Raw genomic sequence first — 14180 nt, forward strand, 5'->3', positions numbered from 1 at the left:
GCTTCTCCCAGGGGCTGGAGCAAGTCTGGCTGAAGGCAGCAGGAATCTCTCCACCTGCTTCTGCCAGCAGTACTGATGTGGAGGCTTAAACACTTAGATTTATGCTCGGGCGCTTGACCAGAGGGCTTCACTGAAGTGTGCACACTCAGAGCAGATGGAAATTGTCCCCAGGTTGGGGCTGCATGTGGGTGCTGGGCTGGCTCGTAGGCGAGGCTGACAGCTAGCACTGGGCTAGCCCACCCCACCACGGTGAAGGGCAGCTGGGGAGATGCTGGTGCTGCAGCTGGTGAGGAACAAAACTCCCTGGATGAGTCCTACAAATTAAAAACCCTCAGGGTCACAGACATGGACAAAAGCAACCAGATAAATTTCTCTTAAATCTTCCACCCAGCAATTCCCTCACAACCACATAAATGTAATTTGCTTACCTGATCTAGCAACATACTCTGAACTAATCTCAGCATCAGGGAAAGAAAAAATGCTCTGAGTAACCAGGTCACTTATTTCTCCAGTGAAATCTAATGCGCCGAGGCACTTGTGCTCCTCCCTGACCTGCGCCTGTGGCTGCTGTGCTCGGTCTGGTGCATTTTACAGAACATTTGGTAATATACCGTCCCTGAGGTCATGTCAAGTTTTGAATAAAGCATCTGAATTGTGGATTTTTTTCTAGAAAATGTAACTCAAGCGGTAATCACCCCCTGCTATTAAGTTGGAAAGATTTGTCATAGAAACTAGGTCTTGCCTGAGTGCTTCACACTGATTTCACAGTAAAAAGGGTCCCAGGCAGAGGTTGGGAGCTGGGTGAAGAGCACGGCTGGGGCTTCCTCACCTTTCCTTCGGCCCAGGGGATGCTCTGTACAGAGCTTGGCAAAGTAAATCCATGTGAACATATACAAGTGCAAATTCAAGCAGATGGAAAACCTCCTGGTACCCCACAGCGCTCAAAGCCCAGGGAAAGTCGTGGGCACCAGCCCAGCCCAGCTTTGCTTACAGCAGCGCCCTGGAAACCCAAGGGGATGGGTTAGGCAGCAGGAGCATAGCTATGTTTGGCTCTCCTGTGTCCTCCAGACTTGCTATTGTGGTGCCCAGGATAATCCTGGTTTAGGGCAGCTCTGCTTGCCGTTGCCCAAGTACACAGTGCATGTGTCCTACCCCTCCTGCAGCCGTGGCTGACCGGAGAGCACGGGTACGTGAGCAAATGCTGGAAAGTGGGCCGGTGAAGAAAGTAATGGAAAAATGACAATGGCTTATCTTCACAGAGCTGCCCTGGCAACTGGGAAACTCCACTTTAATGGTGAGTTCATGCAACATGGTAGCAGTGCAAGGAAAGCTGGCTTTTAGCAAGGGGAGCCTGCACAAAACAGGCTCCCAACACAGACCCTAGCATCAGGACAAGTCCTGGGGGGACTGTAGTGGAGTGGGGCACTCTATGACTTCAAAAGCCATGGAGGGAAGTTCAGATGACCCATGAAAGTATTTTTGAGTTAGTTTATCTTACACATACGTGCATTTCTGTTGCCTGCATGTGTGCACACACAGCGTGCACCAACCTGAAGCTCAGGCAGCACCAAAAGTCGCAGCGAAGCCACACGTTGTGACCTTTGGCTATTTGACTCGAATTATGATGATTCGAATGAAAATTATCCCTCCTCAACTACGTTGGGGGAACCTAAATATAAAATTTAGCATTTTGATTCCACAGCCAGATAACATTGAACTTTTCAGACCACGGTAGAGATCTGGCAGAGGAAAGCAAGAGGCAGGATTGATTTTATACCCAGGACAGCTCTAAAAGGGTGAAATCCGGGAGGTGCCAGCAGATGGTGGTGCTGCCTTTCCGGAGGCTCTGCTGGGGCCCGGCAGCACAGGCTCCCGGCTTTCTCCCTGGCTTACCCGTACACACACATCGTGCCTGGTTTAAGGCTAAAAAATAACATAAAATGTTCAGAGGTTTCAGGTCAGAGCACCTCGGATTAAAAGGGAGGACTCTCCTTTTCACATGCGTATATTGCAGGACCCTGAGCAATGCCAGGGAGCGAGCTCACAGGAGAGAGGTCTGCAGGATTTGCTGCAGGAGAGGGGATGGTGCTGGCTCACAGCCTCCCTCCTGCACCCATCAGCCGTCGTGTCAGCTTGGCCTCTCCCACCCCCTCCAGAAGCACAGCTCGAAGGGCATGTTACCACCACAGCACAGGCTGGTATAGAAATACCCAGGTGCTTTTATGGGGTTTTATTGCTACACTGGTCTCTGCATTGAGGGATGAGCCTGTTCCTGGGACACTTCAGCAGTGCCAGCCCTGCACAAGGGCTGCAGATCTGGTGATCGGGCTGCGCGAGATCGTGACGTTGGCAAAGCGCAATTTTACCCCAGAACGTCTGCTGGCATCGGGGACAGAGCCAGGTCCAGCCGCAACACAAGTGGGAGCAGACTGGCAACATCCCCGCTTTGCTTAGCCTTTCCTGAGGGTCTCCAGGAGGGACGTCAAAGCCTGATAGATCCATCGGTCCCATTGTACCCTCCCTTGGGAGTAAATAAGTATTTTAAGACATTAAGTCCAGCAAGCTCCTGCCAACCCGGCACCCTGCAACCCCTTGCCAGTGGCACCAAAGTGGCACCAGCAGGGCTGGGAGCCTGGCGTCTCCCCATCGAGCGGTGTCTGCCCTACTTGCTGAGCTGAGTTTTGCATGCAATGCTGTATCTGCATCAGGTCATTGCCCCAACCTCTTGACTCATCTTTTCCAAGCTGGAGCATGATGCCAAGGATAACAGGTTGAGTGCGGGAGATGACACCTGACACTCCTCGCTCTGGCGGGACTCCCAGTTGCCCCAGCCTTAGGCAACAGGGAAAGCCACTGGGCTGGAGCAGAGCACAGCCAAGGCTGGCTCAGCAGGTTTGGTGCCACCAACCCGGGTGGCCCCATGGGGCAATTCGTCTGGGAGCGTCGTGCCCGGCAGCTCCCCTGGCACCGGCGGGTCTGGGCAGGTTTGGCTCATCCAGCACACCTTCCTCATGTCTTTAACTGGAGGGAGCAGCCAGGATTTGGGGCACAGAAGCCCTTTTTCAGGTGAAAACCCAGATAGCCAGGCCATCGGTGGACATGAGCTCCTGGTGACACGGGCTCACACAGCACAGCTGTGCCAGTCCAGCACAGCACCCACCCCAGTCCCCTTTCCTCTGGGATGACAAATGTTGTATCTCAAATTTATGTGCTCAAGCCATAGATGCTGCTATTTCAGCCCTGAGAAAGGGTTTGCAGGCTAGGAAGCTTGCACGTTACTAGGCTTTTTTTCCCCTCTGATATCTTGGTTGAATAAAAAGCTATGCCCTGTCCTTGCTCACATCTCCCACCACCATCCCGTCCCTGTCCTGGTGACCATCCTGTGTCACACACTGGTGTGGCCCAGGAAACCTGCAATCTGCCATTAACCAGAATTTCATGTCCTCTTTGGTTTGTAAGGTTTGGTCGGCTTGTTCACGTCCATTTATGGATGCACCCCAGAGCACCCCTGTGCTGGGGACATGGGGATTTATGAAGGGAAGAGCAGCTGAAGCCATTCCCCTTTGGCTTGGGTCCTTTCACTACACAGCCCTGGGCTGCTTTCGCATGGCATCACCAGCCCACCCGACCGCCGGTCGCTGCGACGGTAGCCGTGCTCTTCACCACCGCCCCGCGCTCCCCGCCAGCCCAAATCTGACCAATGCTGGGTCATAAATACGCTCTGTGGTAGGAATCACTGGCCATGGGATATAAATAGGAGAAAGCTGCCGTGTCTGCCAGCCCTGACGCTGGATGGGCTCACAGCAAAGGAAGCCCCAACAAGCCCAGGGAAGTGTTAGACGCCCCATCTGTGCCACTTACTGGTTATACTGGAGAAAGCCCTGATCGAAGGGGGAAGCATATGGGTCTGAGCATGATGCAGGTGCTCCCGTTGCTACAGACGGCGGGGTCTGGGGACGCTGGATGCTGCAAAGGTCACTCAATGCAAAGAGCATTGGAAAAAGAAGAAAAATAACACAGAACCCAGATGGAAACGTGTGCGGGAAAGGCAATGGTGAGTGTGAATAGGCCAAGAGGGGTTTGGGCTACTGCCAAGAAAACATCTCTGATGTGTCTAGATAGGCTTGCTAGAGGCACGCTGGCTAGCCCAGCCAGCAGCGGCTTGGCTCCGTCAGCTGGAGAAAGGGAGATGATCTGATCCTGCGATGCAAAACCGGCAGCTGCTTCAATGCAGGCTCCTAGAAAAGCCGGTCACCAAGGTGGGAACAGGCATTAGCAACAACACAGCAGGGAGAAATGAATGGGGTCACTAACTGGAAGGTGCTTCAGAGCCCACAAGTGGGCAACCACGAGGACGCTACGAGCCAGGAGGGTGGAAAAACCCCCGACCGCCTAAAACCCAGCACGCAGGAAAGCGGTGAAGTGGGGCTACCAGCCAACCCCAGCAACGACTGCAAGTACACCCGGAAAAGAGCAACCCGCGGAGGGCCTTTTCTTCAACACCTGTCTCAATCCCCAAATATCCCAGTTTTTTTTCCCCCCAAAAAATAACTCACAGCTCTGCCATGTACACTCACCAAAATCGTTTTTCTTTATTGCATATTGCCATCTTAGAAAATGTACAGTCTCATAACATTACACAGCATTTCCCGCTAGCTAAGACTACTAACATCCTTGCACCTAACAGACTACCTTGGTCACTACGAAGCAAATTAAGGTCCAAGACATATACTTCAGTTTACAAATTATTATGGAATTTTTTTTTCCTTTTTGGCATTATTAAAAAAAAAAATCATCTTTAAAATACACACCCAAGAGAAAAGAGTGGCTACTTACACCAGCACCAATCTAAAAGTAGTTTTCGACAATGGCACATGGAATTACCTGCACACAGCCTTTGTATTTATTTATAGAGATATAATTTTTTTTCTCTTTTTTTTTTTTTTTTTGAAAGAAAACAAAGAAATGGCAAACTCAGCCCGATAATGAGGCTGTTGTAAAACAATAATAAAAAAAACACAAACAGGTTTGGAAGGGCAAGAGGAAATCTGTCAGGAAAGGTCCTGATGTGGCACTGGGGTCGCGGAGGCAGGAGCCGGGGGTGGGTGCTGGCGGCCGAGCCCCGCACCCAGGGACCCCGGGAGGCGATCGCCCTTTCTGACTCCCACTGCCTTTCGAATTAAACACATGTGACCAACCATTCCTTAAACCATCAGAGGCCAGACTTTTTTTTTTAACCTTTTTTTTCTTCTTTTTTTTTTATATTTTAAATTCCCCCCAAAGTCCGTTCCCTCAATTGTATCAGCCCCATTTGTTTCAGCCATAAATAAAAAATATAAATAGAGGCACTTTAGTTAAGGAATAGTATTATCATTACCTTTTGTCTTTATTTCCCCCTCCTTCTTAAAGCAAAGTGCTTAACTCCACCTTTGAACATAACCTGCAGGTTTTGCAGCTGCTTGGATATGAGGTGCTGGACTTTTTTTTGCGCTTACCTGCTTTATTTATTACTGCTTCAAATGCTACTCAAAAGTATTTTTTTTTCTTTTCTTTTTCTTTTTTTTTTTTTAATCTACAGTGCGTCAAAAGTTGCAATGAAGAAAAGAACAAAATGGTAAAACCACAGCTCTTGACAACTCTGGTTAGAGAGAGATTTCACAGCTTTCACTCAGCACGCAGACCCTGTGGCCTTCAGGTGCTTAGAACCATATTTTTTTATACAAATTATTTTAAACAGCACTTTTGCTATACAGTACATATAGTTAACTGACATCCCATACCCCACCAGTAATACCGATTATCTGACAAAAAAAAAAAAAAACAAACCAACCTTATTTCAAATAGTGTTAATATCTAGTGCAACAGGGACAAACTCATCTCTCCACAGGAAAAAGAACAAACAAACAAACAAAAAAAAAGGATCACAAAAGTCTTGGTGGTATAAAAAGGGTTTGTTTTGTTTTCTTAAAAAACACACCACAAATAAATAAAAGTAAAAAGTAACAGTCCTCTATATACTCAGCATAATTTAAGAATAGAAATGTTAATATGTTAATGGCGGTTACTTTTTATTCTCCAATTCTTAATTTTCTAAACCTTTAAATTATTACTCCCTGAGAGCTTTGAATTATTTTTATTCTTTTTTTTTGTCTTTTTTTGGACTGACATTTGACAGGTAGTTCTGCTTACAAATTTGCAATGACAACAAACAGCAAACCAGTCGAAAAAGGACCTGGCTAAGAGACGAGCGTTTCTTGGCATCGCTGCTTCTGTGTGTCCGATAAAGAAAAGAGAAAAGAAGGTGGGTGAAAGCTGGTGGGTTTTGCACCAGCCTCTTTGTATATCAGAGACCTTCGGTCCTGACCCACCTTTACAGAGGATACAGTTTGTCCCATTGAACAGAAAGCAAGAATAAAAATTACAACGCAAAAGTTTATGCACTTCGTCTCCTCCGAGAACCGACCTTTCCCACCGTCTTGGGCCAGAAAACGTTATAAAAGTATAAATACATCTGTGTGGTGTTAGAGTGATAAGCACTTTGGGGTAAACTTTTTCCTTTAGCAAGGTGGCGGTAAGAGGAAAAAGAGCGTTTTCCCAAGGATGACGGGAAGAGCATCACCAGGAGCGCCCGCAGCGCCGAGCTCGGGAACCAGCGCGAAAGCACGGATCTGTGAGTTTTTTGGAATAATCACAACAACGAGGAAAAAAAACAACCAACGGATTAAAGTTCAGTCAACTTTGCTTCTTCCTTTTCTTCTTTAAACCGCTCGGCTTGTGCGCAAGGCGTCCCCTGCAAATGGCCCGGGGGGGTCCGAGCAGGAGAGTGGCCGGGAGTGGCTTCCCATTGCCTTTGGGGACCATGGGGACCGCCGGCATCTCTGGGTTGGGTCCTCTCTTGCTCCGCGGACGCGGCATTGTGCTTGTGCATGGGGAGAACTACTTTTCGGAGTGGGTTGGAGGGGAGGAGGCGGCGCTGGCACCCATCAGGGTGGGCTGCCCACACACCTCCATCTGCACCCCCGACTCGACTATATACACAGTATATACACACACACACTTGCCCGCGGGGAGAAAGAGCGTGCCACTGTTTCGCTTTGAATTGCGAGGCAGTATAATGGGAATAAAAAAACCCCTTAGCCGCTTCAAAAAGACTAACCCACTTGTTTTGTTGGGTTTTGTTGTTGTTTGTTTTTCAGAAGTTGAGCTTGGTGACGGGCCTCTCGCGGCCGCTGTCGGCCAGCTGGTTGGCGATGCGCTTGCGGTTGCGCTTCAGTTTGGAGAGGTCCTTGTCAAAGACTTCACCCGAGCGCAGGGCCGAGACAAGGTCGTCGAACTCGCCGCCTTCCTCCCCGCTCTCCTTCGCCTTCCTCGCCTTGCGCTCCCGCTCCCGCTGCTCCTTCAGCTATGTGCCATGGCGGCGGGGAAAGGAGACATCTCACTCTCATGCAGGTGGTCGTGGAGGTGCCCAACACATGCGTGGTGACCCCCAGACTCATGAAACAAGAGCGGTTTCCCACCCCAGTGCTTAGCATGCGAGAGCTGGTCAGGCTTACCGATACAACCCATGGGCTGACGTCCACAGCCCCATGGCTGCTGCTGGTGGGTCACAGCAGCCCACAGGCAGCACCAGCTCTGCTGCACATTTTAGCTCCAAGATCTCACCAACCCAAGGTCATTAGTTAAGTAATCAGCAATGAAAAGCCAGTGGGTCTAAGAGCATAGAAGCTCCTTGCCCAGTTTTTGGTGCTCCCCGTGCCACCATGGCCACCATGGGGACAGCACGGCACAGTTGCCATCCCCAAGTGCCCTGGGGGTGCTGCCGGGCTCGCCGGTGCCCACCCACCTGTGCCTCCATGCGTGCCCGGCGCTCTTCCTCCTCCTTCCTCCTCCTCATATTCTCATTCTCCTGCTTGGCCTCGGTCACGGCTTGAAGGAACTGGTCGAAGATGCCGAAGAACTCGTCAGGCTGCATTTTGTCTGTGTCTTCTCCAAAGTATTTCACAGCCTTGGAAAACTGGAAGAGAGAAGTCAGGAGTGCATCAGTCTTGGAGATACCTACCGCGCTGGCGAAACCCCCCATGGGAAGCCTTCAACCTGAGGGAGCGGAGAGAAACACTTCCAGTGGCCATGGCGGAGAGCAGGGCTTTGCTTCATCAAGCCTTGACTTAAACATGAAATAAATCATCTGGTGTTTTACCTGCTGCCCTGTAAGAGCCAACCTGGATCGCTCCCGAGCCCCCTCTCCCCTTCTCGCCTCTGGCTCTTGCCAAGCCTCCCCCCGCCCCAGCTCGACTTTATTAACTAAGCAGCAGTAAAAACAAGGAAGCAAAATATTGTGGGACCGAAGACCGAAGACATAAAACTAATAGTAAACACGGCAGGGGAAGGGAAACTCGCACTTTTAAGTTTTTCTTTGAAGTATTTTCGGGGTATTATTTATCATTGCCACATGCTCTGCTATTGAAACCAAATGTGTTGGTGAAACTTCTAAAAGACATTTCTGCCCAGGCTCAGGCACAGCCCTGGGTAGGGAAATAGGGAGTTTTCTGGCCTTTCATGCTGTTTGCACACCATTAGTGTACGGGAGTCAAATGAGGCCGTAGCAAAGGTCAGGACAGGACATCTATGATCTGCCGATGTGTCCCCGTCCCCAAGGAGCCTGTGAGTTGTCCTTGGGACGGACATCCTTTGTTCTCACTTCCAGTTTGAAGGAGGGTCTTTGTGCACAGAAAGTTTGTTAAAATTGTGATGGCGCGTTCTGGAGATAAGCACGCTTAAAAGAAAAGAAAAACAAAATCAAAGCACAAACAGATTTATTAGTTGCTTTGATTTTGCTGGGTAGACTGAGAGGAACATGTTTAAGGCCTGCCTGTATGATTTAGTTTTATTTGCAGGGGTGCCCCAGGCTCTTCAAAAGACATTTAGGGCATTTCTATTGCTTTGTTTACTTAAGAGACTTAGCACTTCAAGATGCAGGGAGGAATCTGAGAGGTGCCACTACATAAGTCAAAATAATTGAGGTTATTCTGGTTGATTTTCATCAAGATATTAAATTCTCTGCCATGTTGCAGGAGAATCTGGTGGGGGGGAAAGGCTGAAAATGTTATCCTTGCAGTGTATAAAGTTTATAAAACAATGATGGTTCTGCTTTCCTCAGAGAAAGCAGCAACACAATTTGAATCTGGACATGTGTTTAAAAAGCAAAGAGCTGGTGCACTTTGCACAGCCCATCCTATCCAATAACCATGGGGACAGCTGCGCAATTGCTTCAGAGTGGACTTCGATGGGCTCTGGGGACCACGACCAAACCTTCTCCTCCAGATCCAGCCAAGTCAGCAGAAGACGATACAGTTTGCAGAGCATTTGTCACCATCTCCACAGTCCTAAGTCACTGCAGGCAAGATCTTCCAGGTTACCGTCAACAGTTTTAAAAGGGTGGCCTGGGTTAGCTGTGGCCTCAGGAAGGCAATGGTCAATCATAATGCCCAAGCATGGGTGGATGGTCTGAAGGACAGTGCCAATTGGACATTGCTACAACCAGGGAGAAGGAGGTGGTGACACTTGGTAAATTCTGTCTTTGGAGAGCTAGCTCATGCAGTGGGACAAGGATGGGACCTCTCAAATGGCCTGTGCTAGACTATCTCCCTGCCACTTCAATCAAGATTAAGGCCAAGCCAGGGAGGACACAGCGGAGGACTGTTCTTGGAGGAAATGGAAACCAGCTGTGTGCCCCTTTGCAGAAAGAGGGGAAGCAAAAGGTGCTTGGGAATCACAGATGTCAGCCAATGGCCACCCCTTTGCTGTGATTTAAACCAGCCTGGTAGGGAGAAAAGGACAACGTGGCAAGAGGTCATTGCACGTGGCTGCAAAGCACTCACCAAGGCATTACTCTGGGGAAGGAGAACCTCTTAAGTAGCTTCTCTAACCAGGTCTGAAGTTGACCTCAATTCACGTCATGCAGCTCCTCTCCCTCTTCTCTGGAGAGAAGAGCTGGGCAGGTCTCAGACCAAAGTTATGCATGGGATGTTATTTTGTCCTGTAGAAGTGGGGTCACTTGGGCAGCCTGGGTTGTCTCTGATATCAGCCTCTGGGTGACCTCATGTCCAGCCTGAAGACTTGGTTGCATTTTTTCCTCCTCTTCCATCTACACCAGACAGACAGCCTGCTTTCTTGCCACCTTCAGCCTTCATTGGCCACCATGCCCCAGCTGCCACACTCCTAACTCTAAAGCCACCAAAACTGGGATATTTCCATTTTAAGACACGGAAAGCAAAGCAAGCCCTCTAGGCTTGAGTGAAAGCTCTTCACCAAAACTCAGATCCTCACAAATGACCTATCATCTCCTCCCCTGAGGAGGAGATGGCACAACTCTCTCATGGCTAGTCCCTGCCTTGCACTTCCAAAAGACAGACAGGTATCTCATGGCTTTCTACAGCACACCTTGCGCCCCGGAAGCAGTCTGTTGGCCTGACCTGCGATCCCCTGGTCCTGGTTGTGGAGCAGGAAAAAGGTCCTGGGGACAGACAGGGATGTACCCACCCACCCACTCCAAACAAACCATGAAGAACAGCCCAGTACCTTTCTCATGTCAAGGTCTCAGCAGGACACGCACATGATCTCGTGGGGGAGGTATCTGAGTTGTTAACACACAGCATGTGCTCTGAGAAGGCCAGGACCATCCCTCCCCTGTTGGTTGGAGGAAAGGCTGAAACGCTACCCAGATCTCAAGGATGTTGGTGACCTTACCAGCTCTTTCGCTTCCATCAGAAGATCTTCGACATCCGAGAAGCTGAAGCTGGCTAATGTGATGAACTGGCTGACGACAGACACAAACTTGTCGCCTGTTTGCTGAACCTGAGACTTCTGGAAGTCCAGCTCCTTTGGGGAAAAAAAATGTAAATCTGGTCAGGTCCTGGCTGATGAAGGACACAAATACCATCAGCCTCTGGAAGTGCCGTTGGGTGCAACACCACCGCTGCTCCCTCCTGCCACGTGTGAGACCATGGATTACCCTGTGTTACAATATCATGACTGTAGTATGCTTTTAAGGCCAAATCCTGCAGGACAGATCATGGAAGCAGCATAATTTAGCAAGGCAGCAAGTCCTTTGGGATACCTCCACCATTTCGTGACCACTCCAGCTGGGCTGCGGAAGTGCTCCTCAGCCCAAGCCCCAGCCCTCTGCTGTTTTACAGCCAAAGAGAGACCCCTTGGCTCATCACAGGTCCTCCACGGGCATCATCACTAAACTTACTCAGACTCCCTTGGTGTATTAGACAAAAACCATGCACGTGCCTAACCACATACAGTAACTTCGGTGCCAAAACAGCCCGAAGAGGACAGGCGCACGTGCAGGGCAGGAAGGAAAGACAAACAGATCTCCAGGATGTGAGATAAAAGCAGCTTCGCTGGGAGCTCCGCCGCCTGCCTCCCTAAGGAGGGATGCCGCGGTGCTTGGAGCCAGGCTGGACTATATTTGATTTAAGTAATACTTACAGTCTCCACCGCTCTCAGGCCGCTCCTCAGAGTGTTTATTTCTTTCTCCAGCTCGGTCATGCTGTTGGAAATGGCAGGATGTTAATTTTCAGCATTCCCCAGCAAATTCTACAGCTCTCCAACCAACTCAACCATGTTTTTCCACTGAAAAGACCCCAGCGCTGCACACATCGCCTCCTGTTTGCAGACCAGCATGTTTCGAGCAGCAAATTGGGCTGACAGCCTCTAAGCTAGGACAGCCACCCATCTCAAAGTGGCTGCAGTTGCTTCTTTTAAAGCAAAGCACTTTTCTGGATTTTTAATCAAGGGGACTGTGCAGGCTTAGCAAGCTCAGCAGCCTCCAGACCTCTCCAAGCAAAAGGAGAGCTCAGGAGAGGGTTTTGCTGGGCACAGATTTCTCTTCCCCTCTCGAGGGCCAGCAGAAGATAGGCTTGTTGTCCCATTGTACAGCGGGCAGTTTTTCAGGGAACCATGGTTAGGTGAATGCCATGCAAAGCACCCTTTCGAGCAGCAAGGCTTTCATACAGGGAGACAACCCAAATATAGAGAAATAAAAATAAATCATCACGTCTGGCGCTGGCTGTGTTTACACAAGGCTCAGGCCCCTGATGAGCGTCAAGTTCAAGTGCTTATGGGTTTCTACCACTACATCTGAGTGGAAGCTTTCTCACAAAGACTCGATGACCACAGGCTTGACGTCTTTCCAGGGGTGTCTGTCCTAGGGCTGGGGTCCCTGGAAACACTGATGTCAGGTCATGGGGCAAGCGTTCCTGGCAGGTTCAGTCTGGGAAAAAGCAGTTTTGGGAGCCCTGTGCTCCAGCAGTTCATTACGAGCGGGCGGATTGACAGAGGTGGTAATTTTGCTTCACAGCTGCAGGGCTGGGGGGAATTTAGGGTTTTCCAGAGCTTTAGAAACTTTTTGGTTTCACTCTAGATTGGACCAAACCCAATTATTACATATGGTGTCCAGTTTAGAGCAAAATGATAAAGTTTAGGGGGGAAAAAAACCTTCTATGCAGACATTTTCTTTCCCATACGTGTATCTGTACAACAGCTGCAGATACACAAGCATGAGAAAGCCGGAGCTTCCACCGGCGAGGAGCGTGCCCTGCTCAACCATGTTCTCAGCCCATGCCTACGAGCACAGCCGCCACATGCTCCTCCTCACACACCAAGATTTATCCTGTCACTTTGTTTAATCCCTATGGCTGACGATTATTTTAGATTTTAAATGCAAGGAGGCTTGCTTTGCACATTACAGATCTTCCGTGAGGAAGCCACTATTGCTACAAGAGCACTTTGAAACCTGAAAGACCCTCGAGCTGCCGTAAACTCCAAGCATATTTGCCATCCCCTCTCTAAAAAGGTGCAGTTTCAGGCCCTTTTCACGTCCAGGGCTAACACGAATGCCTGCTGACTGCAGAAACGTGTGATCTTTGCTGCTCAGGTCCCCGAAGCAGCAAAGCCCGTAAGCTCCCGCTGAACTTTAAAACCAAAACAGAGCCTCATTGATTTCAGAGGGACTTTGGCACATACTTGAGGGCTTTGCAGCGCAACAGCAGATTCCTCCTGCGCTTAAAAGTTCAGCGTGTGTTTAAGGGCTTTGCTGAACGGGGGCCTCTGCCGGCAAAGAGACAGCGGCAGTCTGCTCCAAACAGGTCACCGGGAGGCGGGCAGGGTTTAAAAGTTTGTTGCAAACACCAGAAGCTCCATGTCGGTGGTGAAACGAGGACCAGGCAGGACCCGGAGGCAGGTGAGCCCCTCACACTGCTGCCTCGTCCTGCCCGCGCTGCAGGCAAAGCCTCCCCACCACATGCAGATAAACAGCTGCCCTTTATCTGCAGCCACACCGCAACCGCTTCCTCCTCCCGGATTACTTAACGTACCATTAGAAATTAATTAAATGCTTCTGCGGTGAGATAACAACAGGAAACGGCTGCTCCAAGCAGCTCCCCTCCCTCGCGGTTGGAGGCTTTGCAGCCCTTTGCTGCAAGGGCTGAGATTTAAAGCCACCAGGTGATGTTGGCTCCCGCCTCGGGCTGCTCTTGGGCCAGTGTGGCCACAGCACAGGGCCCAGCCCGGTGGCCGGGATCCGGCCGGGAGCACGAGCAGGGGAGGGTGACACGGAAAGGCAGGCTGAAGCGAGGGGAGAGGCACTCCCGGCACTCCCTGCGTGCCACCTAAATCCCTGCTTACTTGACTTTGGCTGCCTGCGGGATGTCTCGCAGCTCCTCGTGCAGGCGGAGGACTTTGGGGTATTTCTTTTCAACGATAGTGATGAGATAGTGCAGAAGGGTGATGTTCCTAGGAGAGAGGAGCAGCGAGGTCAGCGTGGTGGCACCGTGGGGAGCTGAGAGCTCAGTTGAAAACCCTGGTTAAATCCCAACCCTAGTAATGAACTATTTTGGGATTTCTGCAAGGATGTTGCTCGCTGCCTGTCTGGGGCCATGGGATGGGCCTGGCCCATGCGCAGCCACTGTGCAGAGCAGCCTGGTCCCTGCAAGCAAGGGCCCTCCACAGGAGGGACCCAGGGGAGGTGACTTGAACATCACCGCTCCCATCCTCCGTTGTCTTTACTGATGGGTGAGAGCAGGCAGGTTTGAGACCTGACCCGGCTCCTCTTGCTCTGTGCACGGAGCTAGGTGGGGGAGAGCGAACCAGGTGATGGCTGTGGCAGCTTGGGG

At 50.4% G+C, this 14180-nt stretch overlaps 1 protein-coding gene across 1 annotated transcript in view; it reads right to left on the reverse strand.

Moving 5' to 3' along the window:
• Positions 1-4580: 4580 nt before the first annotated feature.
• DAAM1 (dishevelled associated activator of morphogenesis 1) overlaps positions 4581-14180 on the reverse strand; it is a 98017-nt gene continuing 88417 nt past the window's right edge. Inside the window, exons 22-26 of the mRNA XM_075503822.1 lie at positions 13693-13800; positions 11497-11557; positions 10747-10878; positions 7844-8014; positions 4581-7402 (exon numbers count right to left, since the gene is read on the reverse strand). Coding sequence (XP_075359937.1) covers positions 7193-7402; positions 7844-8014; positions 10747-10878; positions 11497-11557; positions 13693-13800 — 682 coding nt within the window. The 3' untranslated portion in view covers positions 4581-7192. The remainder of the gene's footprint in view (positions 7403-7843; positions 8015-10746; positions 10879-11496; positions 11558-13692; positions 13801-14180) is intronic.

This window comes from Mycteria americana, chromosome 5 (assembly GCF_035582795.1).
Source record: "Mycteria americana isolate JAX WOST 10 ecotype Jacksonville Zoo and Gardens chromosome 5, USCA_MyAme_1.0, whole genome shotgun sequence".
Taxonomy (NCBI): Eukaryota; Metazoa; Chordata; class Aves; order Ciconiiformes; family Ciconiidae; genus Mycteria; species Mycteria americana.